General features: G+C 38.7%; 1 protein-coding gene across 1 annotated transcript in view; it reads right to left on the bottom strand.

Annotated features, from left to right (window-relative positions):
* The window catches only part of TMC1 (transmembrane channel like 1), a 539,504-nt gene that overhangs the window by 217,039 nt on the left and 294,959 nt on the right, over positions 1-27,506 (bottom strand). Inside the window, exon 4 of the mRNA XM_062208413.1 lies at positions 12,617-12,720. Coding sequence (XP_062064397.1) covers positions 12,617-12,689 — 73 coding nt within the window. The 5' untranslated portion in view covers positions 12,690-12,720. The remainder of the gene's footprint in view (positions 1-12,616; positions 12,721-27,506) is intronic.

Here is a 27,506-nt window from a genome sequence, read left to right as displayed (position 1 = left end):
ATGGAATGAAGAGATTAGAGAGTATAGGCAGTGATGGATGATGAATATGTAAGAAAAAAAAAGTCTTCTAGATAAAAAAAAAAAATAAAACAGTAATAGTACAGACAGGGACTGGTATAGTGTGGGCAGGTGATGGGGGAAGACAGAAGGTATATAGTTTTATTTTTCTTTTTAATTTCTTTCTTTCTTTATTTGAGAAGTAGAGAGGTGGGGGCCTTCCATATGTTGATTCACTCCCCAAATGCCCACAATGTCCAGGGCTGGAGCCAGGAGTGCTATTCATATCTCTTACATGGGTGGCAGGAATCTAATTACTTGAGCCGTCACCACTGCCTCCTAGGGTATGCATAGGCAGAAGTTGGAGTTAGGAGGTGGGAATGAAGCCCAGGTACTCCAATATGGGATACACCCATCTGAATTCTTAGGCTACATACTTGCCACTGAGAAGGTACATGTTTTAAACAGGGCACCAGTAAAAGACCCTCTAAGTTGCATTTTATTGAGATCTAAATGTGGTCTCTAGAATCGAGAGCTGGGAGTCAGGTTGGAGGAAGAAGTCATGAACATTACCTACACTACTTCAGAAGAACACTGACAATTACCATATTCTAGAAGGTTTCCCTCAGACTCCACCTTAAAATGCAGCAGGCAGCTGCTTGTGTGCTATGCTATTTTATTTACCCAAACAAAACAAAACACAGTCAGCAATTCCTATTACTGGAATTCTCATTCTATTCTATTTTTCTAGTTCTGAGGAAATTTGCACAGAATCAACCACATCCAAAAATATGACTTGAACGACTTAGAACACAAGAGAATTTCACCATCCAATTTCTAGGAATTGTTTGGTAAAATTGCTTGTCAATTTACCTTCAGGCAAACTGTGGAGACACATGCCTGACTTACCCACCAGATGCTGGGTAAAAAACAGACTCTTTTTTTCTGTAGTGGGATATATTAGTGGATTTCTTGGTGGTCTTTGGAAAATGCCTTCTAATGTATAATGAATTGGTCTTCTATACTGACACAAGAAGACTTAGTAGGAGTTGAACGTTCATGACCAGCTGCATAAAGATTAAAAATGAACAACTCAGAGGAATAGTTTTCTAACTGTGAATCCATGAGGAGATGCTACATCAAAAACACATTGTGGCCTTGAAGAAAACCTTCTGACTGGGCATAGAAATAAGGCAGAACCGTGGAGAGTGTCATTCTTCTTGGGTTATCAGGGGAAGGATGTGCTTATAGAGATGGGAGAGGCTTCAGGAAATGAACAAAGGTCCAGCACTGAGAACAAAGGGAACTTTCTGTTCTGTTCTCTTTACCAGGCCATTGGAATAGGCTTTTGAAATGAGAAACTAATGAGCATTGTAATATCATGGCCCCGTGAAATCGCTGAACTTTGGAAAACAAACATAGTCTGACACTGGTGAGTAGCCAACATCAGAAATGATCCAGACCTAAGGAATTTTGAAAACCTCAGACACTGCTAACATTTTTGCCATATTCCTGCTAACACTATTGCCATATTCCTTCTCATTAGTTGATTGTGAAGAAAAACAAAGCTCAATAAAAGCTACAAACTTCTTTAGGGCAAGGTTTCTTAATCTCAGCATTATTAACATTTCAGACTCAATCATTCTTTTTGTGGGGGCTATCTTCTAAATTGCAGAATTTTAGCAGCTTCTCCTACCTCTGCCCACTGGGTGCCAATTGTCCTCCACCTCCAGTTGCAATAACCAAAATTGTCTCCAAACATTGCCAAATGTTCCTTAGGGAATAAAATCATCAACAACTGAGAACCTCTGCCCCACGCTGACTCATTACTATATACCATAGAATCAAAGAGCCCCATATTACTGAATTTTTTAGCAGTAAAAAAATTAAAACACAGAAAAGAGCTTTGACAGAAGAATATAAAGTATTAGCCCCAACCTGTGTTATTTTACATTATTTTATTTTATGCTTCACTGCTGTTCAATAAAATTTACAACAGGCCATTGTTTGGGGCTAAACTCCCACACACATCAGGGTTACAAAATGATATCACTCATGCTGAAATTTTACATCTTCAAGCTGAAACTAAACTATTTATCTGACCATCTGAGAAACCAGAATTGCCAACTTTTCCAAGCAGGCCAGCTTCAACCAGCATGATAATGAAGGTTTCTTTACCCTAACCCTTACACACAAAAAAAGGTAACCCGAAGTAACCTGATGGTAACCCATCTCTTATTTTTCTATTGTTCTGTCTCCTAGTCTTCAAAGAAAAGTAACTTCGACATGATCAATCCATGTTTTGTTCCTTCGTTGTTGCTTTCTTCAGCCTTTCTAAGTCTACAAAACCAATCTCTTCTACTACCCATCAGAACACTACTCTTACTGCTATTGGATGAGGTAGGTCCACTACCCAATGTACCCACACCCAATCTGTGATGTCGGTCTTTTGAAAAGAGAAAGATGGTACTACCTGCCCGTAGGGGGGCGGTAGATTCAAATCTACCTCCTTGATTAGGGGTCTGGGTAAAGTTTTACTGTAGGGTAGAGCTGATATGCAGAAATGCTGACAAGGCAAGTTCTGATTGGAGGGGTTTAGAATCAGACCGGTAGGGTAAGATGGACTTTTAATTCTGGATTTCCTTGTTCAACAGACCTCTCCCATCTGAAAGGGCTCCAATTTGTTTAAATTTTATGGTTCCAACATTTAAATTTTTCATCTTCTGCACATGCCCAGGTTGCATGATATGCAGTTCTCTCTGAGTTCCCTCTGCATATTTATGTCCCTAAAAAGCAGGGACTTAAATAGGTGACCAAACCCAATGTTCAAGCATAAGATGTAGGAACTTTCAGGGAAATCATGGGAAAATGCAAGATAAATCTTTGAGTTTGGAGCATCAGGTGCAAACCCAGTAAAGTGGGCATTCCAATATCATTACTTTATGGAATAAAGTATTGCCTGATACTACTGTAGAAAGTAAAGCCAATTAGGATCTTTAAAGTAAGTTGCTGTAATTTCATCATTTGACATTGCTATTTGTATAATAAAATTTTAGAAAACGAGTTTTCCAGGCTGCCTCAATTTTAATAATTTTACATTCTTAGAATGGTTCAAATCCAAACAATTGAGAAATGTTCCCAATATGTACAAGTTTCTTGACAATATGTACTTAGGCTCCTTTAAGCCAATGCATGCTCTGATCAAGAAGCTTTACTTGACAACAGTAGAAGCTTGAACTTCGTTCTGTTGACTGGACAGACAGAAGGAATCTAGTGATCCCTAGCATGGAAAGTCACTTCAATCCCATTGTGGATCCTGGATTCACTTTTCTTACTTTTATGTCAAGAGTAACTGGTAAATTTTCCCATATTAATAAAAGGGGGAGTGTGAGCCATTCTATTTCATGAAACTGATAGGTATAACAATGATAGAAGCAATATGCTGTCCTTAGGTGGTGAGTGCACGTGTGCTACAAGTGTTCTAGGGCAAGCATTCAGTGAGATGACATCACAGTGTCTGTTATTATATCAGAGCTGGCTGTGATAGACTCTGTTTAATGATGGTTTCCTCTGTCTCAGAATTCCAACTTGCCGTTACCCTTCACAGTACTAATCTGTCTCATAGTTCCTCTCTGTACTTAATTTATTGTTTACATTTATTTATTTGAAAGGCAGAGAAAGAGCCAGAGATTTCCCATCCACTGGGTCACTCCCCCAAATTCCTGCAATATCTAGGGCTGGGAACTCAGTTCAGGTTTCCCATGTGAATGACAAGGACCCAAGTTCTTGAAACATTATTTGCTGACTCCCAGGATGTACATAGTAGGGAGCTGAGTGGCTCCTCTCAAACCCAGGCACTCTGATGTGAGATGCAGATAGCGTCATAACCATTACACCAAGTGTTTAAATGCCTATTCCACTGCTGCCTGCCTAATTATCAGGATTACCCAAATGAAATCATAAGGAAAGATAATTTGATTATCTTACTTCATCATTCATAATAATAATAATAACATGTGTTAATGTGATTTATAAGAATTATATAGCACTTAGTTCTCATTTATTCCTGGCACAAAGATCTTAAAACCCTGGAGATTTCCTAGGGGTGGCATACTTAAAAGAAGCATTTTTTTTTTAAAGAGACTTATTTATTTATTTGAAAGGCAGAGTTAGAGAGACTGAGGCAGAGAGAGAGCGAGAGAGGTCTTCCATCTGCTGGTTCACTCCCCAGATGGCCACAATAGCCAGAGCTGGGCCAATCTGAAGTCAGGATCCGAGAGCTTCTTCTGGGTCAAACTGGTACTCGTATGAGATGCCAGCACTATAGGCAACGGCTTAGCCTCTGAGTCACAATGCTGGCTGCAATGAAGTGACTTTTGGAAAGCTCCAAAGGATAGGGAAGCTGGTCACCAGGGAAACCAATTAGTTATTGAAAAACCAGAGTCTTAAGCTCCACCCCTCAACCTTGGAAGTGGGTTAGGGCTAGATTTGAGTTAATCACCAGAGGCCAATGACTAAATTAATGTTTATGTAACAAAGCCTCTACCCAAACCCAAAAGGACAACGTTAAGGGAGCTTCCCTACTGAGGAACACACCAAAGTAGAAAGAGGCTCTGTGCCCCCAAGAGAACATGGAAACTCCATGCCTCTTCCCCTATCTTGCCCTGTGCATCACTTCCATCTGACTGTTCCTGGGTTGTACTTTCACTTTTATAATAAACCAGTAATCGAATAAGTACGCTGTTTTCCTGAGTTATATGAGCTATTCTAACAAATTATCAAATCTGAGGAGGTAGTGGGAACCTATCGTTTATAGTTAACCAATCCACAGCACAGGTGACAACTTACACTTGCTTTTGCTGTCTAAGTGGGAGCAATTTAATGGGACTGATTCTTAATCCGTGAGATGTGAGGTGTCTCCAGATAGTGTCAGGAATGAACTAAATTATCAGACACTCAGTAGATGTCTGTCAAACTTAATTGAATCACTGTGAGGAAAAAAAACTCACATATTTGACTAGAAGTATTGAGTTGTAGTGGTAGTGGAGGAAATAGGTTTTTCTTTAATTGGTGCAGAGAAGTGTTGTTTTTTCAGATATGGAGCGATATTATGTATCACGTACCAGTCAAGAAGTATTACTTGTATTAACTGGCTTATTTCTCACCTCAAAAACTGGTTGGAATAATCAGTAAACTCACTTTATGGAAGAAGAATATAGATGTCAAAGTGACAGACCTTGGGTTTGGAACCAGATAGTCTTGACTTTACCCAACCTGTTCTTAAAATATCTGTTATTTGGTTCCCATGGGTCAAGTGCCTGCCATGACCCAAACTGGGCAGTCCCTGGGATGGATAAAGCTTGATATCTGTTGCAAGAAAACTATGTTTGATCAAACAAAGCAGCCATAAAACAAGGCAATAAAGGCTACCTTAGATGTTAAATGAATAACTGGTTAACAAAAGTATATCTTCTTTTTAAAATTTATTTTATGCATTTGAAAGATAGACTGACCAAGAGAGAGGGAGAGACAGACAAAGATCTTCCAGTCACTGATTTGCTCCCCAAATGGCCACAATGGCAGGGCTGGCTAGGTGGAAGTCAGGAGCCTGGAACTCCATCCTGGTCTCCCACATGGCTGGCAGGGTCCCAAGTACTTGGGCCATCTTCCACTGATTTCTCAAAGAAATTAACAGAGAGCTGGATCAGCAGAGAAGTCAGAATTTGAACAAGCACCTATATGGGATGCCAATGTCATGGGTAGCAGTGACTTAACCAGCTGTGCCACTATGCAAGCCTCCAAAATATATTTATGTATCATAAAAGAGAAAGAAAATAGAAAAAGTAGGGGCCAAGCTTTCACTTAAGAAAGACAGAATATAATTATCCCTGGTTTTGCTGAGTAAACTGAGTGAGAATAATACCATTCATTCTTTCAAATGTTAACATGCTCAATATTAAAAATCTGTTTTTAAAATCAACTCCCAGTGATTGCAGTATACTTTAAAGCCCATTTTATTTTTCTTTTTACTTATCTTTTTTTTTGCAGAATGGTTTCTGTGAACAAAAACAACCTTCTGCTTCTAAAATACCTCTTTTCTTTGCTTTTTCCCATAGAAGAGAGCTTTTCCAACCTTAAATAGCTGCATAAAATCTAGTCCCTTGAAAATCAGTCTCTCTGGAATTTAATGTTAGAGTTCATTTCCTTCATTGGCAATCTTTTTTCTACTAGCTGAATGCTTAAATAAATTATAATAATAACTTGCAATTAATATATTTTCAGAACAGCACTGCTGCATTTTTCTGTTTTAATGCTTTTTTTTTTTTTTTTTTTTTTTTTTTTTTTTTTTTTTTTTAGAATTTGTAAGCCTCTTCAATCTTAACTCTTTGATTTTTTGCAGGATTATTTTCTTCTATTACATCTTTAGTATTTGTCCTGTTTGTATTATGTCTCTTGGTTCCTTAGTACTTAATGTTTCTTGATTTAGCTCCTATCCGTATTCTCTGCCCTCTACATCCATTACCATTCCTTTCTAGCTGCTTGTCCTTTTCCTTTTTGTCCTAGGGAAAGCTTGATCTCCATGTGTTGTCTGCAGTACCAGATTCTTTGAGGTTTATTGCTTTCGTATTGTTCTACTTCCTAGCTACCCCTCACCACCCGTCCTGTCTCTATTTCCTTCTCACCTGGTGAGCTTTCTTCTTGGCTCTTTCTCTCTTAGTGGCTTTGGGCTCCTGTTTCCTGAGTTCTTGTCTTATTACATGCTACTCATTTCTGTAGGCCTCATTGATGCCTTGTTCTGTTTATCCCTGGACAAGACATATGTTCAGATTTGGTGTTTTCAAATAGGTAGAGTGTGTATGGAGGATGCTTTTAGAGGCAACACACGGTTGGTGTTGATTCCCCTCAAAACTTGCCTTTTTTTTTTTTTTTAAAGAGATAGCATCTTTGAGAAAACTGCCCAATAAGTTAATATTTGATGTGGAATTGTGAGGTACTGTATCCTGAGAGATATAATTCACAAATTAAAGTGTCCTACTACTTAGCAGAATCATTAGTACTTTGTAGATTATATGAAGGTACTTTAGCAAATTTATGGAAAATAAAATTGGAAAATAAGTTTATTTTAGTTTAAAATACTTTTGAAATCTGTGCATTTCAAGGGGTCTTCAAAAAGTCTGTGGGAATCTGCATTACTATAATACTATGCTTTTATTTCAAAAGTATTTTGCACAAAATAAAACTTACGCTTTAATTCCATTTTTCCTCAAATAATCCTTGTATTTTCCCTATAATAATTTTTACATGCAGATTGTAATTTTTCAGGATTTCTAACATTCCAGTTCAGTAGAGCTATCTCAAGGAAAAGCTTAGAAATTATGGAAAATTTGGCCGGCGCCGCGGCTCAATAGGCTAATCCTCCGCCTTGCGGCGCCGGCACACCGGGTTCTAGTCCCGGTCGGGGCACCGATCCTATCCCGGTTGCCCCTCTTCCAGGCCAACTCTCTGCTGTGGCCAGGGAGTGCAGTGGAGGATGGCCCAAGTGCTTGGGCCCTGCACCCCATGGGAGACCAGGAGAAGCACCTGGCTCCTGCCATCGGACCAGCGCGGTGCGCCGGCCGCAGCGCGCCTACCGTGGCGGCCATTGGAGGGTGAACCAACGGCAAAAGGAAGACCTTTCTCTCTCTCTCTCTCTCTCTCTCTCTCTCTCACTGTCCACTCTGCCTGTCAAAAATTAAAAAAAAAAAAAAGAAATTATGGAAAATTTAAAAAGGCATTATTTACTTGTTTCCCAGCTATAGATGTGAGAATAAGAGTTTATCAGACATTGGGAAACATAAATAAATTTGGATTCTACAATGCATTTTTTATTGTTCATTTAACAAAAAAGTATTTAGAATTTTAATTTTAATTTGAAAATTTTATTTACAAAATATTTTAAAAATTTTAAATTAAAGCCCGGCGCCATGGCTCAATAGGCTAATCCTCCACCTACGGCGCTGGCACCCCAGGTTCTAGTCCCGGTCGGGGCGTCTGATTCTGTCCTGGTTTCTCCTCTTCCAGTCCAGCTTTCTGCTGTGGCCCAGGAGTGCAGTGGAGGATGGCCCAGGTCCTTGGGCCCTGCACCCCCATGGGAGACCAGGAGAAGCACCTGGCTCCTGGCTTCAGATCAGTGCAGTGCACCAGCCGCAGCACGCTGGCCACAGCAGCCATTTGGGGGTGAACCAACGGAAGGAAGACCTTTCTCTCTGTCTCTCTCTCTCTCACTGTCCACTCTGCCTGTCCAAAAAAAATTTTAAATTATAAATTTATTTATAAAATTAAAATGCCATTAAAGAAAATGTGGATGATGCATAAAGAGAGAAAGAAAAAATACCCATATTCTTACTCTCAAAACATGACTACCACCATTAACATTCTGTAGGTTTCTTTTCTTTTTCTTTATGTATATAGTTTTAATGTATAGTTTTAATTTATAGCCTTATGGGGAGGGGTATATATGTATGTGTATATATAAAGAATGTTTCAGGATCCTACTTTCTTAGTAAAAATTGTATTAAATGAACCTTAAGTTATAATTAAACATATTTTTAATGCTATCTTAAGTTGTAACAGAATGATGTACCATGGCTACTTATACAGATTCTAATGACTCACCATTAAAGAAATCCCACAATACATATTTGTAATCACTTTATATAAGTTCTAAAATTTGTCTTGTTGAATCAAAGGGCATAAACATCTAAAATTTCTTCTTATATGAATATGTTGTATATAGCTTTATAAAAATGTTGAGCCATTTTAGACTAATCAGCAAAACAAAAATATGCTAATATTTCACTTGTTATATTTTTTGGTTAGGTTAATTTTTTTTCTTTTTACTTTGACTCTTAATAAGAGATTTTTTAAAAAACCATATATTTACCATTTATTGCATTTCTAAATATTGCATTTCTCCTTTGGGAAAAATACAAAGACTATTCCAGTGTGCCTTTAAAAGATAGATATCCAAAAACAAAAAGAAAAGATCTGTCTTATCAGGGAAATTTTGAAAGGTTAAAATCATTGCAAAGAAAAGTAGAATTCCTGATTCTCAAGAACTTTTGTTTTCATTTCTCATACTCCACATGTATGAGAACATGTGTTACCACATGTAACCACTATATTCTAAATGATCCAACCTATCTATAGTTTCTCATACAAACTATATACTTTCAATCCCTTGACTTTGTACATAATGTTTCCTAGTCTGCAATGTTCTTTCCCTTCCCCTGTAAACACACACACACACACACACACACACCCCTCTGTAACCTTGTGCAGGTTACAATAGCTGGTTTTTACCTCTTTCACATCATATAACACAGCATCTAACATGTGCATAATAATTGTTAATATTCCCATTAGACTTTCCCACTAGTCCATAGCTTCCTTAAGAGCACAGACAATGCATCTCTGGGTCCCATGTCCTTTATCACAGTGATTAGAAGAATGCAGAAGCTCAAAAAATGGTTATTTGAATATGGATGGCATTGAATGATAAAAAGTTGCCTTCCAAGCACCTGGAACTTAGTGTCCTCAGTTATTGCCATAATTTTGAGGTATAACATCTTTTAGTACAAAGACTACGAGGTTCAGAGTCAGCCAGTCCTACATTCAGACTCCCAGCTCTGCCATTAACAAGCTCTATGTCCTTGGAACAATTTTCAATATATTTGAAACTCCATTGAAATAAATAGTGAACATAAAGCATATCCTATAGGATTGTTTTTAATATTAATGAAGTAATGAATATATGTAAAGAATCAGGTACAGTAGAGGCTCAATAACGGGGGACTTTTTCTAATTATTGGTAACTAGTAAGACTTTTTCCATTATAATAAATATTAAAAAATTTAAAGAATATGATTCTTATGCAATTTTCTCTCTTCATCAAGGCCAATGGATAAGGCCAATGGTCACATTTTTTCAGTGTTGACAAGAATATTTCTTTTAAGTAAACCTTAGGGAAGAAAATATATAATCACAGGGAAAAGCAAGAGAAAGAAAATTCTCTGTAAAATGACACATGGTCTAATCATCTGTTCCTTAATTCTTTTGTTTGTTCCATTAATATTGCTGAAGGTATTTAGGGACCCAAAATTACTATAAATAAAAGTACTACTTTCCCTGATGGCAGGAAAAAAGAACATTTGGAACATGCTCTACTTTCCATTTCTAAAAATATATTCACTGGGGCCACACTGAAGAAGTATGTGAAATCTTCCCAGTGGAAAATCAGATTTAAACTGGTGGTATCTTCAATATGAAGGCATGCTCACACACATGCCCACCCACAAGCACATGCACATACATCCATGCACATACAAGGAGAAGCCCTCTGACACTTGCCTTTTCTATTTATCACACAGCCATGATTTGAACATGCCTCCTGTGTGCATTCCTTGAGGCTAAAAGCAATTTTGCATCCATCTGCCAACCAGATGAACCGAGGGGGGGGAGGAGTCACAAATATTACAAATGAGAAAGACACAAGGACTTGTATGGAATATGTTTTACAACGTGTCTGCACATCTACTTCTACCCTGAATCTCACTCAGTGCTATTAAGTCCAAATGCTACAATTCTCACTTCAGAGGAGAGCTTAGTCAGTCTCTCCAGCATGTTATGGTCCCAGGGCTCATTCCATGCAATTGTGCATGATTAATGATAGCATGTGCACATCCCGTGGACAGTGATGGGACATGCTCAGTAGGTAACTATTTCATTATAACTTTTCCAACACTCTCTAAGCATTCACCACCCATCGCCACACCCTTCCCAAGAATGGGTAAAGCTGTTGCCCCAAGTAAGACTCCTGGGATTCTGAGAAACACCTAAGTTGTTTTTCTATTTTACAGGTTTCTGGTATCCAAAATATGAAGAAATGTACCATGGAGTTTCATAACTGAGAGTACCTTTTAAGCTTTTACATCTAGTAAAAGAATGTTTTTAAATACAATATATATGGTGATATTTACAAGGTAACTAACTACAGGATCTGTTCTTTAAAAAAAAAAAATGCTACAAAGTGTAATCCAGGAATGCAACAGAAGTTTAAAATTCATGCTGCTATTCCTCTTCCAAATCTGTGAATCATATTTTTCCTGAGTGTACAGCCTTACATGGAAATAACATTGAAATATAAATTTCAAGTTATTTGAAATGTAAACTCTTTGTGTGACAGCCTTATTCTCACCCACTCTTATTCTGGCTGTGGTGCTTGCTGCCATGCCTCTATGGCAAGGAAACCATAAGCAAGTAGTGAAGGAAAAACAGAGCAAGACTTGTCCTAAAAAAAGGTGGGAAAGAGAAGCTAAGAGAAATCAAATGAGGCCACTGTGTAGAATCTACTTACGGGTTGAACAAAGAGGAATTTCTCTCCACAACTCCCTAGCAACTCATTCACTGTCGCCAACGAAGCCTTGACCCCCTACTTAGGTAAGCAGAGTCCTGCTGGTGAACTGGGATGGGAGTCTTGACAATCAAGACAATGAATTAGCAGGATGTGACTAGAATAATGTTCCCCAGACTTCTCTGCTGAAAGTAGGCTATTCCTCCTGCAAAGAAGCATCAAGAGTTTTTAACTTTTAAAACTAGGGCTATTTTTTTATGAAGTATTTACATGGCACCAGTGAATGCTGAACCATTACGATTGCAAGAGAAATAAACAATAAGAGTCAAAGTGATTACAATGACAGACCAAAACCTCAACCACACAATAGTACATTTATAACTAGAAACTGAAGATTAAAGTACAACATTAAATTTACACCAGGAGATGATGTGTCTGTGCTATTCTGGAATTGGAGGGTATGTGACAAAATGTAATTGTTTGATGGGTCAATAAATTGTAGAAATAGACTTACACATGCACAAGCAGTTTGGAGAAAGGCACCATGATGTATAAAGTAGCACAAGCTCAGGCATCCTCCTTGCTCAACCCTTTTTAGCGTGGCTTCTGCCCCCATCCTTGCTTAGCCTAGTTTCTCTGAACCTGCATTTGCCAGCAATGAAAACTCATTGCTGCTAAACCCAAAAACACTTTCCAGTCTTTTCTTAACTAGTCTCCCTCCAAACCATTTCGCTCTATGGGAATGACTTTCTTTTTCTTAAACACTCCCATTCTTGGCTTCCTGACGTTTTCTCTTGTGTGTCATCTGGCTACCTTGTCTACTCATTTACCGTCTCCTTGAAAACACTTTTTTCTTTCTTCCTGCACCCATCAGTGCTGTTATGAATGGTGCTAGGTTACAAATAGGTCCTGGTTTCTTTTTGCTTTCTCAATGTATATTATCCCCGTGATGCTGTAATCTGTCCAATCACTTCAAGTGCTCTCTTCTATATTTCCAGGATAGATCTTTTCCCTAAGGTCTAGACTTCTAGAGCCAGTTATCTGTCATTGTCTAACAAACTGTCTGGGAACAGCAACCTAAGTCAATGATAATTATTTATGGTACTCATGAATCTGGACATTAACTGGATTCAGCTAGACAGTTCTCAGTTGAGTTTCTTATGTAGTTATGATCACACAATAACCAGTGCTGAGAATATCTCAAAGTTTTCTTCATTCAAATGTTACCTGGGCTAGGAGGACTTAAAAAGCAGTAGACCAGAACTCTGGGCCATCTATTTCTGTATATGTATGTGGTCATGCCAAACGGTGGCTCATGACAGTTGAAGGCTCTGAAAAAGAGAAAAAGTAACCCCTTATATCCAAAACAGATTTGACATTCACAGTTCAGCCATACTATTCTCCTATATTCTGTGACCATGAAAAAATAAAATAAAATAAGGACTATTTCAGAATATTTAGAAGCACAGACAAAAACAAGGTTACTATGCTACCCATATACCACACAATTATAGATTTACTCTTACTTTCTGATAGTATCCAATATAGACCAAATCCCTTCTTATTTAAGCCTTCCTGCGACCAAAATACTATTTATATAATAGGTTGCTCTAACACTTTCTTATTTAGCCATCACATAGTTCTACATAGAGTGTGTTCTCTCTTGCTACAATGAGTGATAAATCTAATTTGTTTAACCACAGAGGAACTCATATTGGGCTTTTGTTGAAGGGCATTGGCAGGTCCCAGAGCAAGTATCTCCAAGAAAACCAACATGGTCTTTTCTAAACTAGCATTGGATATCATTAGCATCACATAGCAACACTTCTGGTGCATTCTATTCATCAAAGCTGTCACAAAGATCCTCCCATATTCAAGGGGAGGAAACAATAAGTCTACTTCTTGATGGAAGGATTGTCAAAGAATTTGTGAGCATGTTTTAAAACCACCACAACATCTATATGTAGGTAACCCACAGACACTCAATACTGACCTCAGTCATTTCCAGAACACATGATTATTCATCTGTTTATGTGCCTCTTTCCTAAGACCTCTCAGCTCCACCTGTCCCCAGGACTTGGTCATTTCCTTAATGAAAAATCCAGGTCATTCTTACTAATTGCCATCCATCTGATCATACACTAAGTTTGTCTTTTGGAACATGTACTTGGGCTACATGTAGGTGCCATTGCCAGAATACACTGCAGGTGGGTTATGGGTTTGGGCATTTGGACCACCTGTGCGTGTGCATGTGACCCACAAGAGGCTGCCACAACTGCTACCTACAAACAAGCAATGATGATGGAAACAGCTCAGGCTCTGTTCATTATTACATTGGTGTGATTTATTGGCTCTAGCCAGAGATAGAATACTGCTGGATTATACGGTGACTTTGGGTAGAACCAAAGAACAAAGTGAAAGGAAATCCTAGTGGACACAACTTTGATCAACATGCTTACTTGTCCAGTTTATCCAGAAGAAAATATTTGATGCTCATATATGCACTAGCTTCCAAAAAGCAATGAATGCCCTGACTATTTGGACATTACCTTAGAAGAAAAAAGATTTGAAGATCAGAGAAAAGAAAGTCTGGGAAAGAGGTATATGAGTGACCTATGAACACAAAACAGATCTCACTGGCCAGCGCTGTGGCGTAGTGGGTAAAGCTGCCACCTGCAGTGCCAGCAACCCATATGGGTACCAGTTCTAGTCCTGGCCATTCCACTTCCAATCCAGCTCTCTGCTGTGGCCTGGGAAAGCAAGTCCATGGGCCCCCGTACCTGTGTGGGAGACCCGGAAAAAGCTCCTGGCTCCTGGCTTCGGATTGGTACAGCTCCAGCAGGTGTGGCCAATTGTGGAGTGAAACAGTGGATGCAAGACCTTTCTCTGTCTCTCTGCCTCTCTTTCTCTGTAACTCTGACTTTCAAATAAATAAATAAATCTTTAAAAAAAAACAGATCTCACATCAATGTCCACCAAAAAGTAACCACACCTGAGGAAACCCTCAACAAGCACCTGCACAGGATGACCCATCCTGTGACTCAGCCAGCCTCTCTCTTCAGCTGCCCCAGTGCTTGTGCAGCAATGTCCACAGACAGTGTACCTGGTGTTGCAAAAGAGACTATGCATGGCACAACAATACCCACTCCCAAAAACTGATCCAACTACTGTCATCACTGAATTAGTAATCTAATACACAGCATCATAGCATCAAGGAGATTGGCCAAGCCACCTGGTAGAATATTAATTCAATGAGAAGTGATAGAAATTCTTCCTTACAAGAATAAATATGTGCTCTGGATACTTATTTGCCTACCTTTCCTACAGGGTCTCTACATGTGCTGCAGTACAAGGGCTCACAGAATACCTAATTTAATAATATGATGCCCCTTGTAATATCAGCTAAGACCAAGGTACTATTTTACAGCAAAGGAAGTAGACCAATGTGTTCATCATCATGAGAGTTACTGGTTTTATCATGTACTCTCTATCCCAAAAACATCTAGAATGATGGAATCATCTGGTAAAAGCTCAGTGAAAGTCCCAGATAGGGGACAAACCTTAATGGGCCAGGGAATTGTCCTTCGGGATGTGGTATAAGCAAAACTAATAGCTGACATACAGTTCTCAACCTAATAACTCAAATGCATGGGACCAGAAACAACAGGGCAGATAGATGATTGACCTTGCTCATTAGAACTCACCACAGAAATGTGTGCTATCTGTTCTTGAATGCTCAGGTTTTTCTTGATTAAAGGTCTTATTTCTTGGAGTAGGATTTCCACTGACCTGGAAACTAAAATTCACAACTGATTCTTTTGGGTTATTCAAGACAGTAGGCCAACAAAGAAAGAAACAAAATACTGTTTGCTTTAGGTCATACACCATGATTTCTTTAAGGAAGTAGGGTCACTCTACAATTGGAGCAAGCAAATACATTTCTAAAAGCTAAGCAATTCTCTGAACCACCTCTTGATAATACTAGGTCCACTGATACTAGCAAGTAAGCAATTACAGCAACTATAGGCCAAAAAGACAAAGGCAAATAAAACCCTTTTACATGAGGATCTAATATCTCACCAATCCAGCAATGGAAAACCAAAAATTTTATGCCAGTATATGATGTATCCTCATTTATTTAATTAATCCTTTATTGCTGAACATTTACCTTCTATATCATTCAAGGTCCATGTGGGAGACAAGAACCAAAACAGTTATTTGAACAGGGATTATTTAATTATTAAACTAATTTGTTAAAGTTAACTACTAAAAGAGAATTCTAAGGGGTCTGGGTGTTGCAAGTTAACAGAGCAGTTACTATCTCTAGGCTGAGAAAGAGCAACAAATAGTTCTAGCAGAAGGTCCCCTTTACCCAAGGCTGAGATTCAACCCTCTACAAAGAGCATATTGAAGAACAGATCCAAATCCCACAAAGTTTTATGTCCATGTTTGTACCTTAACTGAACATTTGTCAGGTATTCCATCATTCTACATGCTTCTGCAATATAAGGTAAATTATCATGAGCACATCGGAACATTTTCTTTGCTATACAATGGTATCTTGGTCTTAGCAGCCTGTAGTAATAAAGAAAGTTGACTGACAAAGAATAGAAGTTGACATTGGCCTTTAGTAAGAACAGTTCATTATCACTGGTTTGTAGGGGTGATTTTCATTTGCCCTGCAGTGTGAGTAGGGCAGAGATGGTCTGGTAAAAGTGACCCACCATTGCTATGTGCAAGTTGAAGTAGTTCTGAAATGATGGCTGATAAGGCAAGATGGCCTCAGTGTACAACTGGGTTGTGGGGTGGATGTGAGGGGGTCATTCCAGTGCCCTCTATTGATAAAGCTGAATATCTTAGCAGCTGGCAAAATAAAAATGTAAAGTCCAGCTCCAGGAACATGATCAGGACAAAGAAGTGTAGATTTGGAGCTCAGAAACAAATACACTGATAACTTCTCATTTGTAAATCTTTCTTGCTATAACTGAAATTATTGTCAACATTCAAAAAATTTTTTGTGAAAGTCTTATGATTATTTTTCTTAGGAAAAAGTCCAAGAGGTTAAATTACTAAGTAGTAAGACAAATATTTAAAAAACTTTGGATACATAATAATGCTTTTCTTCATAAATGCTATGCCAATTTATGTTCACTCTAGCTGAGTATGAACAGGTAGAGTATAAGCCCAACTTGGGCAGTTTTGGAAGGCTGATGTGCTAGAACAAATCCTCAGATAGTAAGTGCACGCATCAGCCAGGCTTTGTTCTGTACTCATTTCCTGTATAGTCTTTCTGTAAAGTGATTTTAGTTTGTTTATTAAAAATGGCTATGAAAGCAGAGATAAAACTAAAGTACTGGGGCAGATGTTTGGCATAGCTGTCCTGATACCTGTATCCCATGTCAAAATGCCTGGGTTCAAATTCCAGCTCCATTCCTGATTCCAGCTTCTTACTAATTTGTGTCCTTGGAGACAGGACATGATGGCTCAAATAGCTGGGTATCTGCTACCCATGTGAGTTCCAAGATCACAGCTTTCTGACCCAGCCCTGGCCATTGTGGATATTTGGGGAGTGAACCAGTGAATGGTTCTTTCTCTTTATCTCTCATTCTCTCTCTTAAATAAATAAAATAAATATTAAAAACAATAAGCTATAGTTCTAACAGTTTGGAAAAATTTTAAAGATTTTTTATTTACTTGAAAGGCAGAGCATCAGAGAGAGAGGAACAGACAGACATAGAGAAAGATCTTCCATTTGCTGATTCACTCCCTCAAATACCTGCAACAGCCAGGGCTCAGCCAGGTCAAAACTAGGGAACTTCATTCTGGTCTCCCATATGGATGGCAAGGGCCCAAACACCTGGACCATCCTCTGCTATCTTCCCAGGCATCTTAGCAGGGTTCTGGATCAGAAGCAGAGCAGTCAAATCTAGAACCTGCACTTGATATGTGATGAGAGTATCCCAAGGAGTGACTGAACAAGGTGCACCACAACACTGACACCAGAAAAAAAACTGAATGTAATATGAGACTATCCACAGGCAACATCCAATTCTTAAATATATATGTATGTATATATGTGTTTTATATATAATATATCTATAATATTTTACATATATATGTATATATATATATATATATATATATATATAATGTGTGTGTGTGTGTGTGTGTGATTTAGGAAAACACTAGCCATGACCACATTTTCTGAAGAGGAGTTGGGAAACACTAAAGACATCCCCCGCAGTGGCAAGGTTCTCCTCGTATACACTATGGTGCAGTTCTTACAGTCAAGGAGTTCAGTAAGAATATGTTTAAGGCACACAGAAACACTCAATAAATAGTAGCTTTATTTCCCAAGAGCATTACTGTTAAATTGCTAAGAATCCAGGCATATATGTTTTTCATTTTGCCAAAGTTGTTTTCATTATGAATGCAAATACCCTCCTCCCCCCAAGCTAAAACTGTGTTAGAATGGAGTGTTATGCTCTGATGACTATTAGTTATGGATTTGATGGCATTTCTTCCCAGCTTCTTAACAAGCATCATTTGTCTTCTTAACTGCTTTCACTGCAATAAAATCTCAATGCAATGAGCAGAAGTGAGAAACAATCAGATATATTACATGATCTTTGCATTTGTCTTTATTCCTAATACATCTAATTTGTATTGCCATTTGGGCACTTATCCTGCCTGTATTACAATTAGCCATGTGCATTGTGTTTCTAGCCTAAGAAGAGTCCAAGAAGCAAGAGCACATTTGGAGTAAACTCTATCTAGCCTTGTGCTTTAACATTGAAATTTCTTAAAAATCAGAGGTTGCAAACACAAACACTTTCATGGACCAAACACATACCAGAAATTAGTGAATATAAAATAAAAGGAATTCTGTATCTGAAGATAAAGTAGAATAGAATTTAAAAGAATACTGCTGGAGAAAAAAAAAATCTCCAAGCTAGCAGACAGTTTATGACTCCTGGGTAAATCATGGATGAATTGAATTAGATACTGAAGTAGTGTTAATAAAGAACAAAAAATAAATTAACCAAGGAAAATTAGGACTCAAATTCTGAGCCAGAATTTCTCACTGATTCTAGCTCAGACTGTAGTCCCTCACTCTCATCCCATCTCCCTTTGGCTTCCACGGTGCCAGCACCATTCTTTCCCCACATCATCCTCCCCAGTGGAGTATCATCAAAGACTACTTCAAGCACAATATAATTCATATAACATAAAATTCATCATTTTAGGCAATTTTTTTAAAAAAAATTTACTTATTTATTTGAAGGTCAGAGTTACAAAGAGAGAGGGAGATAGAGATAGGGATAGAGAGAGAGACACATACACAAAGAGAGAGAAAGAGAGAGAGAATCTTCCATCCACTGGTTCACTCACAAATGGCTGCAATGAACATAATTGGCCATGCTGCAGCCAGGAGCCAGAAACTCCATTCAGGTCTCCCACATGGGTGTCAGGGGCCTAAGCACTTGTGCTGTCTTCTGTTGCTTTCCCAGGAGCATTGTCAGGGAGCTAGATCAGAAGTGGAGCATGCTGGGATCCAAACCAGCCCATATACGATATGCCAGCTATTGCAGGCATTGGCTTTACCCACTGTGCCACAATGCTGGACCCCTATTTTAGTCATTTTTAAGTGTACAATCCAGGGGTATTTAGTATGTTCACAGTGTTGTGCAAGTACCATCACTATCTAACTCAGAACATTTTCAACTCCACAAAAGGAAATCCTGCCCATTAAGCACTCTCCACCCCCTTTTCCCATCACCTGACAACCACAAGTCAGCTCTGGAGACTTTCATTTCTGGCTTCCCTTGTAAATTCAGTTTACCCATCATTCAAAGCTAGTCAGAGCAGAGTCAAAACTAATAAGAAAACAGAGCAAAGAGAGCAGAATAAAGGTTTCCAGTTGTTTTCTCTGGATTCAAGTCAGATTAGAAAGGAAAACACTAGTAACAATCCCATTTCTCTCCTCAGTCTCTAGGGTCCACCATCCCATCCCAGAATCAAAAGACAGGACACTTCCCTTATTCTCTTAGTTTCTAACCAAATTTTACTTTATTCTATATTATTTTCTTTTTTGCTATTTTTTAAGACAAGTATGTTCTAAACTGAATCTTGATCTGTCTAATGGAATAATTCCTCTTTTGAGATTCTTTTCCTCTCCTCCATGGGATGGTTCTCTTCTTTATGTCCTAAATTGTGGCCACTTGTATTCGTTTACCCTATTAAAGACTTTTGCTTTATGCTTTGAATCAGCTGAAATGATTGTACTGTGTCTGGTGTCAACACTTGCATGCGCCACCTTGCACCAAAACGTTTTTCAATGACTGCATCATGACTGAGATCAGTCTCCTTGGCAACCAAGTGAGGCACTTAAGAGAAGGATCCCTTTTAAAGAACAATTACCATGAAAGGGTGAATTACCCCTATTATTTATGTCCTTCCCTAGCAAATTACAGCAATATGTAGCAAATACATCTTGAAGAGGCTGCTTTTAGTTGGGAGCCATCTTGCATCTAAGCCAGGAAGATGGTAGCTGCAAAGAAAATGAAAAAGTCTTTTAAGTCTATCAACTTTAGACACCAACTTATTATGAAAAGTGGAAGGTACATGCCAGGGTGTATGCACCTTCAAGAACTCTCAAGATGATCAGAGGCGGCAAAGCAAAACTTCCTCACCAACTACTACCTAGCTTTGAGGAAATGTGAAATAGATGACAGTTGGTTAAAACTGGTGTCCTTGCTACAGTGGTAATAATGCCAAGAATATGCACACTAGCTACCATTGATCCAGATGATTCTGACATGATTAGAAGCATTCCAAAACAGACTGCTGAAAACTAAAGCATACACAATCTTTCTTTAATATGACTTGCCAGAACTTGTTTTGTTTTTAATATTTATTTATTCATTTAGTATTTATTTGAAAGGCAGAAAGACAAAAAGAGACAGAGATCGATCTTTCATCTACTGATCCATTTCCCAAATGTCCACAACAACCCAGGCTGGGCCAGGCCAAAGCCATGATCCTTGAGCTTAGTTCAGGTCTCCCCTCTGAGTGGCAGGAGCCCAGGTACTTGGGCCATCACCTGCTGTGCATTAGCAGGAATCTGGAATTGGGAATGGAGCTGGAACTCAAACCAAAACACTCTGATACGAGAAGCAGGAAAGAAAATACCTCTTTTTTTTTTTTTTTTGACAGGCAGAGTGGACAGTGAGAGAGAGGCAGACAGAAAGGTCTTCCTTTGCCGTTGGTTCACCCTCCAATGGCCACCGCGGCTGGCGCTCTGCAGCCGGCACACCGCGCTGATCCGAAGCCAGGTGCCAGGTGCTTCCTCCTGGTCTCCCATGCGGGTGCAGGGCCCAAGCACTTGGGCCATCCTCCACTGCACTCCCTGGCCACAGCAGAGAGCTGGCCTGGAAGAGGGGCAACTGGGACAGAATCTGGTGCCCTGACTGGGACTAGAACCCAGTGTGCCGGAGCCGCAGGTGGAGGATTAGCCTATTGAGCCACAGCGCTGGCCAGAAAATACCTCTTAAAGTGCAACACAATAGCTATAAATTTATATGAGTCAGATCCTGAAATCATAAAGGTCAATTTTTAGTCCAAAATGATTCACCTGTACCAAATTTGGCCATTTTTCTACAGGTTTAAGAGATAAATACAAAGCTTTGTGCAGTTGCATAAAGTATCCAGGTTAATTTTAAAATAATACAAATCTGGGGGCCAGCATTGTGGCGAAGTGGGTAAAGCCACCTGCTTGTGACCCAGCATTTTTTACTGGTGCTGGTTCGAGTCCTGGCTGCTTCAATCCAGTTCCCTGCTACTGCCCTAAGCAAAAAGCATGGGAGGATGGCCCAGGTGCTTTGGCCCAAGTCATCCACATGGGAGAATTGGGCTCCAGAAGAAGCTTGGGCTCCTGCCATTTCAGGAATCCAATGAGTGAGCCAGAGGAAAAGAACTTCTGCTCTCTGTCTCTCCCTCTCTCTATACAACTCTGACTCTCAAATAAATAAATAAATCCTTAAAAAACTAATGAAGTGATGCAAATCTAGTTTTTTTGTTTGTTTGTTTGTTTGTTTTTGTTTTTTTTTTTTTTTTGACAGGCAGAGTGGACAGTGAGAGAGAGAGACAGAGAGAAAGGTCTTCCTTTGCCGTTGGTTCACCCTCCAATGGCCGCCGCGGCAGGCACGCTGCGGCCAGTGTACCACGCTGATCCGATGGCAGGAGCCAGGTGCTTCTCCTGGTCTCCCATGGGGTGCAGGACCCAAGTACTTGGGCCATCCTCCACTGCACTCCCTGGCCACAGCAGAGAGCTGGCCTGGAAGAGGGGCAACTGGGACAGAATCCGGTGCCCCGACCGGGACTAGAATCCGGTGTGCCGGCGCCGCTAGGTGGAGGATTAGCCTATTGAGCCACGGCACCGGCTGCAAATCTAGTTTTTAAAATATAATAACATTTTATACTTTTAACTTTTTTTCTTTACTTGGTAAGTATAGCCTTGGGTAAGTCACATCACTTTTTTAGTGACTTTACAAAGGAAAAATTTTAAATGGATCAGTAGCTTCCTAATGGGAAGAAAATCTCGAATGTAGGCATAAGCATTGTTTGTCATCTGAAAAAAAAAAGATATATTTTTCCATTGATTGCTATCATTTCTTAAAATATTTTAAAATTTATTTCCCCCAAAAAAATCTTTTATTTAAGGAATACAGACTTTATGCATTTCAGAAACACAACTTTAGTAATATAGTGATTCTTCCCACCATATCTGCCCTCCCACCCACTCTTCCACCACTCCCCCTCCTCCCTCTCCCAATCACAGTTTAATTCTCTACTAAGATCCATTTACAATTAACTTTATACATAGAAGACCAATTCTATACTAAGTAAAGAGTTCAACAATTTGAACAGAAAAAAAAGAAAGACAAAACAAAACTGTTCCTCAATAGTTGAGAGGACTGTTCAAAGTCATAGCATCTTGAAGTTAATTTCACTTTTTTTCTTTTAGAAACTTAATTAAAGAAGTGCTGAAGAATGATACATCTTTTGCAGACACTTAGACACTTATAATACAACTCTTTGAGGACAGAGGTCCTGTATGGAAAGTTAGTGCACAGTGACTCTTGTTGTCAATTTAATAATTAACACTCATATTTATGACATCAGTGATCACCTGAGGCTCTTGACATGAGCTGATCAGGTTATGTAAGCCTTTCAAATCCACAGATTCTGTCAGTATTTGGACAAGGCCATAAGCAGAGTGCAAGTGTTCTCCCTTCAGAGAAAAAGTACATCCTTCTTTGATGACCACTTGTTTACACTGGGGTCTTACCCACAGAGGTCCTTCATGCAGGACATTCTTTGCCACAGTGTCATGGCTTTCCATGCCTGAAATGCTCTCATGAGTTTTTCAGCCAGACCAGAATGTCTTAAGGGCTGATTCTGAGGTCAGAGTGCTATATAAAGTGACTGTCATTCTATGAGTCTGCTGTGTGGATGGCTTCCCATCTTGGAGCATTCCCTCCGTGTTAATTCTGTTAACATTATCATACCCTTAATCCTATCCATATGATCACCTTAACACATAAGATGGTATTTTTACCACCTTGCTTAAGGGGATTTGAGATTCAATGGCAAGTTTTTAAACTGTACCCTTAGAAGTAAGTCCATAAGAATGTATGCAGAACCATACAGCTTTATAGTTACAAACTTCATACACTTCATAATTACAACTTTAGGAGCATGGTGATACTTCCGTCCATGCCCACCCTCCCACCCATACTCCCAAGCCCTCTGCAACCTTCCTCTCTTACTCCTACACTTATTTTTATTGAGATCTATATTCAGTTGACTTTATAAACATATGTTAACCTCAGGGCCAGCGCTGTGGTACAGTGGTTTGAAGCCCTGGCCTGAAGCGCTTGCATCCTGTATGGGCACCGGTTCTAGTCCCAGCTGCTTCTCTTCCAATACAGCTCTCTGCTATGGCCTGGGACAGCAGCAGAAGATGGCCCAAGTCCTTGGGCCCCTGCACCCACATGGGAGACTCAGAAGAAGCTCCTGGCTCCTGGCTTTGGTCCGGCACAGCTCCAGCTATTGCGGCCATCTGGGGAGTGAACCAGTGGATGGAAGACCTCTCTTCCTCTCTCTCTACCTCTCTCTGTAACTCCATCTTTCATATAAATAAAATAAATCTTTAGAAAAAAAACATATGTTTACCTCTATGCTAAGTAAATAGATCAACAAATAGTATAAAAAAAAAGTTGTTCCTCAACAGTAAAGACAAGGGCTGTTCAAGTCATAGCTCTTCAAGATGTCAATTGCACTTCTACAGATGTCATTTTTGGTGCTCAATTAGTTATCACAGGTTAAGGAGAACATGTGGTATTTGTCCCTTTGGGACTGGCTTATTTAACTAACTATGATGTTTTCCAGATTCCTCCATTTTGTTGGAAATGACTGATTTCATTTTTTATACTTCTGTGTAGTATTCCATAATGTACATATTTGATAATTTCTTTATCCAGTCTTCAGTTAACAGAAATTTGGGTTGATTCCACGTCTTAGTTATTGTGAATTGAGCTGGAATAAACATAGGAGAGTATATAACACTTTCATATGCTGAATTCATTTCCCTTGGGCAAATTCCCAGGAGTGGGATGGCTATGTCATATGGTAGGTCTGTATTCAGATTTCTAAGTATCTACATAGTGGCTTTATCAGTTTACATTCCCACTAACAGTGGATTAGGAAACCTTTTTCCCCACATTCTTGCCCATATTTGTTTGATGATTTCTGTAGGAAAGCCATTCTAACTGGGGTAAGGTGAAACCTCATTGTAGTTTTGATTTGCATTTCCCTGGCAGCCAGTGATCCTGAGCATTTTTTCACGTGTGTGTTGGCCATTTGGATTTCCTCATTTGAAAAATATCTGTTTAAGTCCGTTACCCATTTCTTAACTGGGTTGTATGCTTGGTTGTCATGGTGTTTCTTGTTCTCTTTATATATTCTGGTTATTATTCTTTATCAGCTGTATCTTTGCAAATAATTTCTCCTATTATGTCAGTTGCCTCTTCATTTTCCTGAGTGTTTCTTTTGCAGTACAGAAGCCTCTCAATTTGTTATAATCCCATTTGTCAATATGAGCTATGATTGCCTGTGCCTTTGGGGTCTTTTCCAAGAACTCTTTGCCTATGCCAATGTCTTTCAGGGTTTACAAAATGTTCTCTAATAATTTGATGGTATTGGATGGTCAGTTTAGTTCTATAATCCATTTTTGTGTAAGGTATAAGGTAGCGGTCTTGCTTCATACTTCTGCATATGGAGATCCAGTTTTCCCAGCACCATTTATTGAAGAGACTTCTTGGTCCAGGAGTTGATTTTAGCTCCTTGGTAAAATATAAGATGTTTGTAGATGTCCGGATAGATTTCTTGTATTTCTATTCTGTTCCATTGATCTACCCATCTATTTATGTAGCAGTACCAGGCTGTTTTGATTATAACTTCCCTGTAGTATGTCTTGAAATCCAGTATTGTGATGCCTCTGGTTTTGTATTTGTTGTATAAGATGACTTTAACTATTTTGGGTCTTGTGTATTTCCATATGAATTTCAACATCATGTTTTCTATACCTGAGAAGAATGCCCTCTGTATTTTGATTGCTATTGCACTGAATCTGTAAATTGCCTTTGAAAGTATGGACATTTTGATGTTACTGATTCCTCCAATCCATGAATATGGAAGATTTTTCCATTTTTTATTCTTATTCTATTTCTTTTTTTAATGTTTTATAATTCTGATCACAGAGATCTTTGACATCCTTGGTTAAATTTCTTCCAAGGTATTTGTTTTTTTATAGCTGTTGTGAATGGGATTGACCTTAGAAGTTCTTTCTCAGTTGTGGCATTTCCTGTGATTACAAAGGCTGTTGATTTTTATGTATTGATTTTATGTCCTGTGATTTTACCAAACTCTTCTATGAGTGGTCTCACACTGGAGTCTTTTGGATCCAACATGTATGTGTATAAAAGAAATCAAAGGAGGCTCAATAGGCTAATCCTCCGCTGTGGCACCAGCACACCGGGTTTTAGCACCAGTCGGGGCATCGGATTCTGTCCCGGTTGCTCCTCTTCCAGTCCAGCTCTCTGCTGTGGCCAGGGAGTGGAGTGGAGGATGGCCCAAGTCCTTGGGCCCTGCACCCACATGGGAGACCAGGAGAAGCACCTGGTTCCTGGCTTCAGATCAGCACGGTGTGCCAGCCGCAGCAGCCATTGTGGGGTGAACCAACGGACAAGAAAGACCTTTTTCTCTGTCTCTCTCTCTCTCACTGTCCACTCTGCCTGTCAAAAAAAAAAAAAATCAAAAAGTGATCACATAAACAAGACTAGTGTCTGCTAATACTAACTGATAGAATAAAAAAAGGGAGAGAACGATCCAACATGGGAAGCGGGATACACAGCAGACTCATAGAATGGCAGATGTCCTAAACAGCACTCTGGCCTCAGAATCAGCCCTTAAGGCATTTGGATCCAGCTGAAAAGCTCATGAGAGTATTTCAGGCATGGAAAGACAAGACACTCTGGCAAAAAAAAAAAAAAAAAAAAAAAAAAAAAAAAAAAAAAAAAAAAAAAAAACCTAAATGAAAGATCTCTGCGAGTGAGATCCCAGTGGAAAGAACAGGTCATCAAAGAAGGAGGTACCTTTCTCTGAAGGGAGGAGAGAGCTTCCACTTTGACTATGACCTTGTCTAAATATGATCAGAGTCGGCGAACTCAAAAGGCCTCCATAGTCTTGGCATCTCATGACAAGAGCCTCGAGTGATTACTGATGCCATAAACAAGAGTGTCAATTTGTTAAGTCAACAACAGGAGTCACTATGCACTACTCCTGATGTAGGACCTCTGTCCTTAATGTGCTGTACATTGTGATTTAATGCTGTAACTAGTACTCAAACAGTATGTTTCACTTTGTGTTTCTATGTGGGTGCAAACTGTTGAAATCTTTATTCAATATATGCTAAACTGATCTTCTGTATATAAAGAGAATTGAAAATGAATCTTGATGTGAATGGAAGGGGAGAGGGAGCGGGAGAGGGGAGGGTTGCAGATGGGAGGGAAGTTATGGGGGGGCTATTGTAATCCATAAGCTGTACTTTGGAAATTTATATTCATTAAATAAAAGTTAAAAAAAAATTGGGAAGGAGGAAGTCAAACTATCCCTATTTGCAGATGATATGGTTTTATATATATATATATATACATATATATATATACACATATATACATATATCTTCCTATTTGCAGATGACATGGTTATATATATTATATATGTATATATACATCATACATTATTATATTTATATATTATATATTTTATTATATGTTATATAATTAATATTATTATATATTATTAAAATATATAATAATGTATTATTAATATAATATATTGACATTAATATAATTAATATGTATTATATAATGTTAATATACATTAATAATGATATATAGTATATATGATGTGTATTATATTATAATATTATTATCATATTATATTTATATATATTATGCATTTTATATATTATACATTATATATATAAAACCATTTCATCTGCAAATAGGAATAGTTTGACTTCCTCCTTCCCAATTTGTATTCCTTTGATTTCTTTTTCTTGCCCAATGGCTATGGCTAAAACTTCTAGGACTATAGAATAGCAATAGTGACAGTGGGCATTCTTGTCTGGTTCTGGATATCAGTGGGAAAGCTTCCAACTTTTCCCCATTCAATAGAACACTGGTTGTGTTTTTGTCATAAATTACCTTGATTGTGTTGAGGAATGTTCCTTCTGTAACCAATTTCTGATGTGTTGTTGGATTCTTTTGGCTAGTATTTTGTTGAGGATTTTTGTTTCTATGTTTATTAGGATAATTAGTCTGTAGTTTCTTTCTCTGTTGTAACTTTCATGTTTAGGAATTAAGGTGATGCTGGCTTCATAGATACAATTTGGGAGGATTCCATCCCTTTCATTTGTTTTTAATAGCTTGAGAAGAATTTGACTTAGATCTTCTTTAAAAGTCTGGTAGAATTCAGCAGTGAAGCCATC

The sequence above is a fragment of the Lepus europaeus genome, chromosome 12 (assembly GCF_033115175.1).
Source record: "Lepus europaeus isolate LE1 chromosome 12, mLepTim1.pri, whole genome shotgun sequence".
NCBI classification, from domain to species: Eukaryota; Metazoa; Chordata; class Mammalia; order Lagomorpha; family Leporidae; genus Lepus; species Lepus europaeus.
Note: the sequence above shows the minus strand (reverse complement) of the source record. Positions and strands in the feature narration are given on the sequence as shown.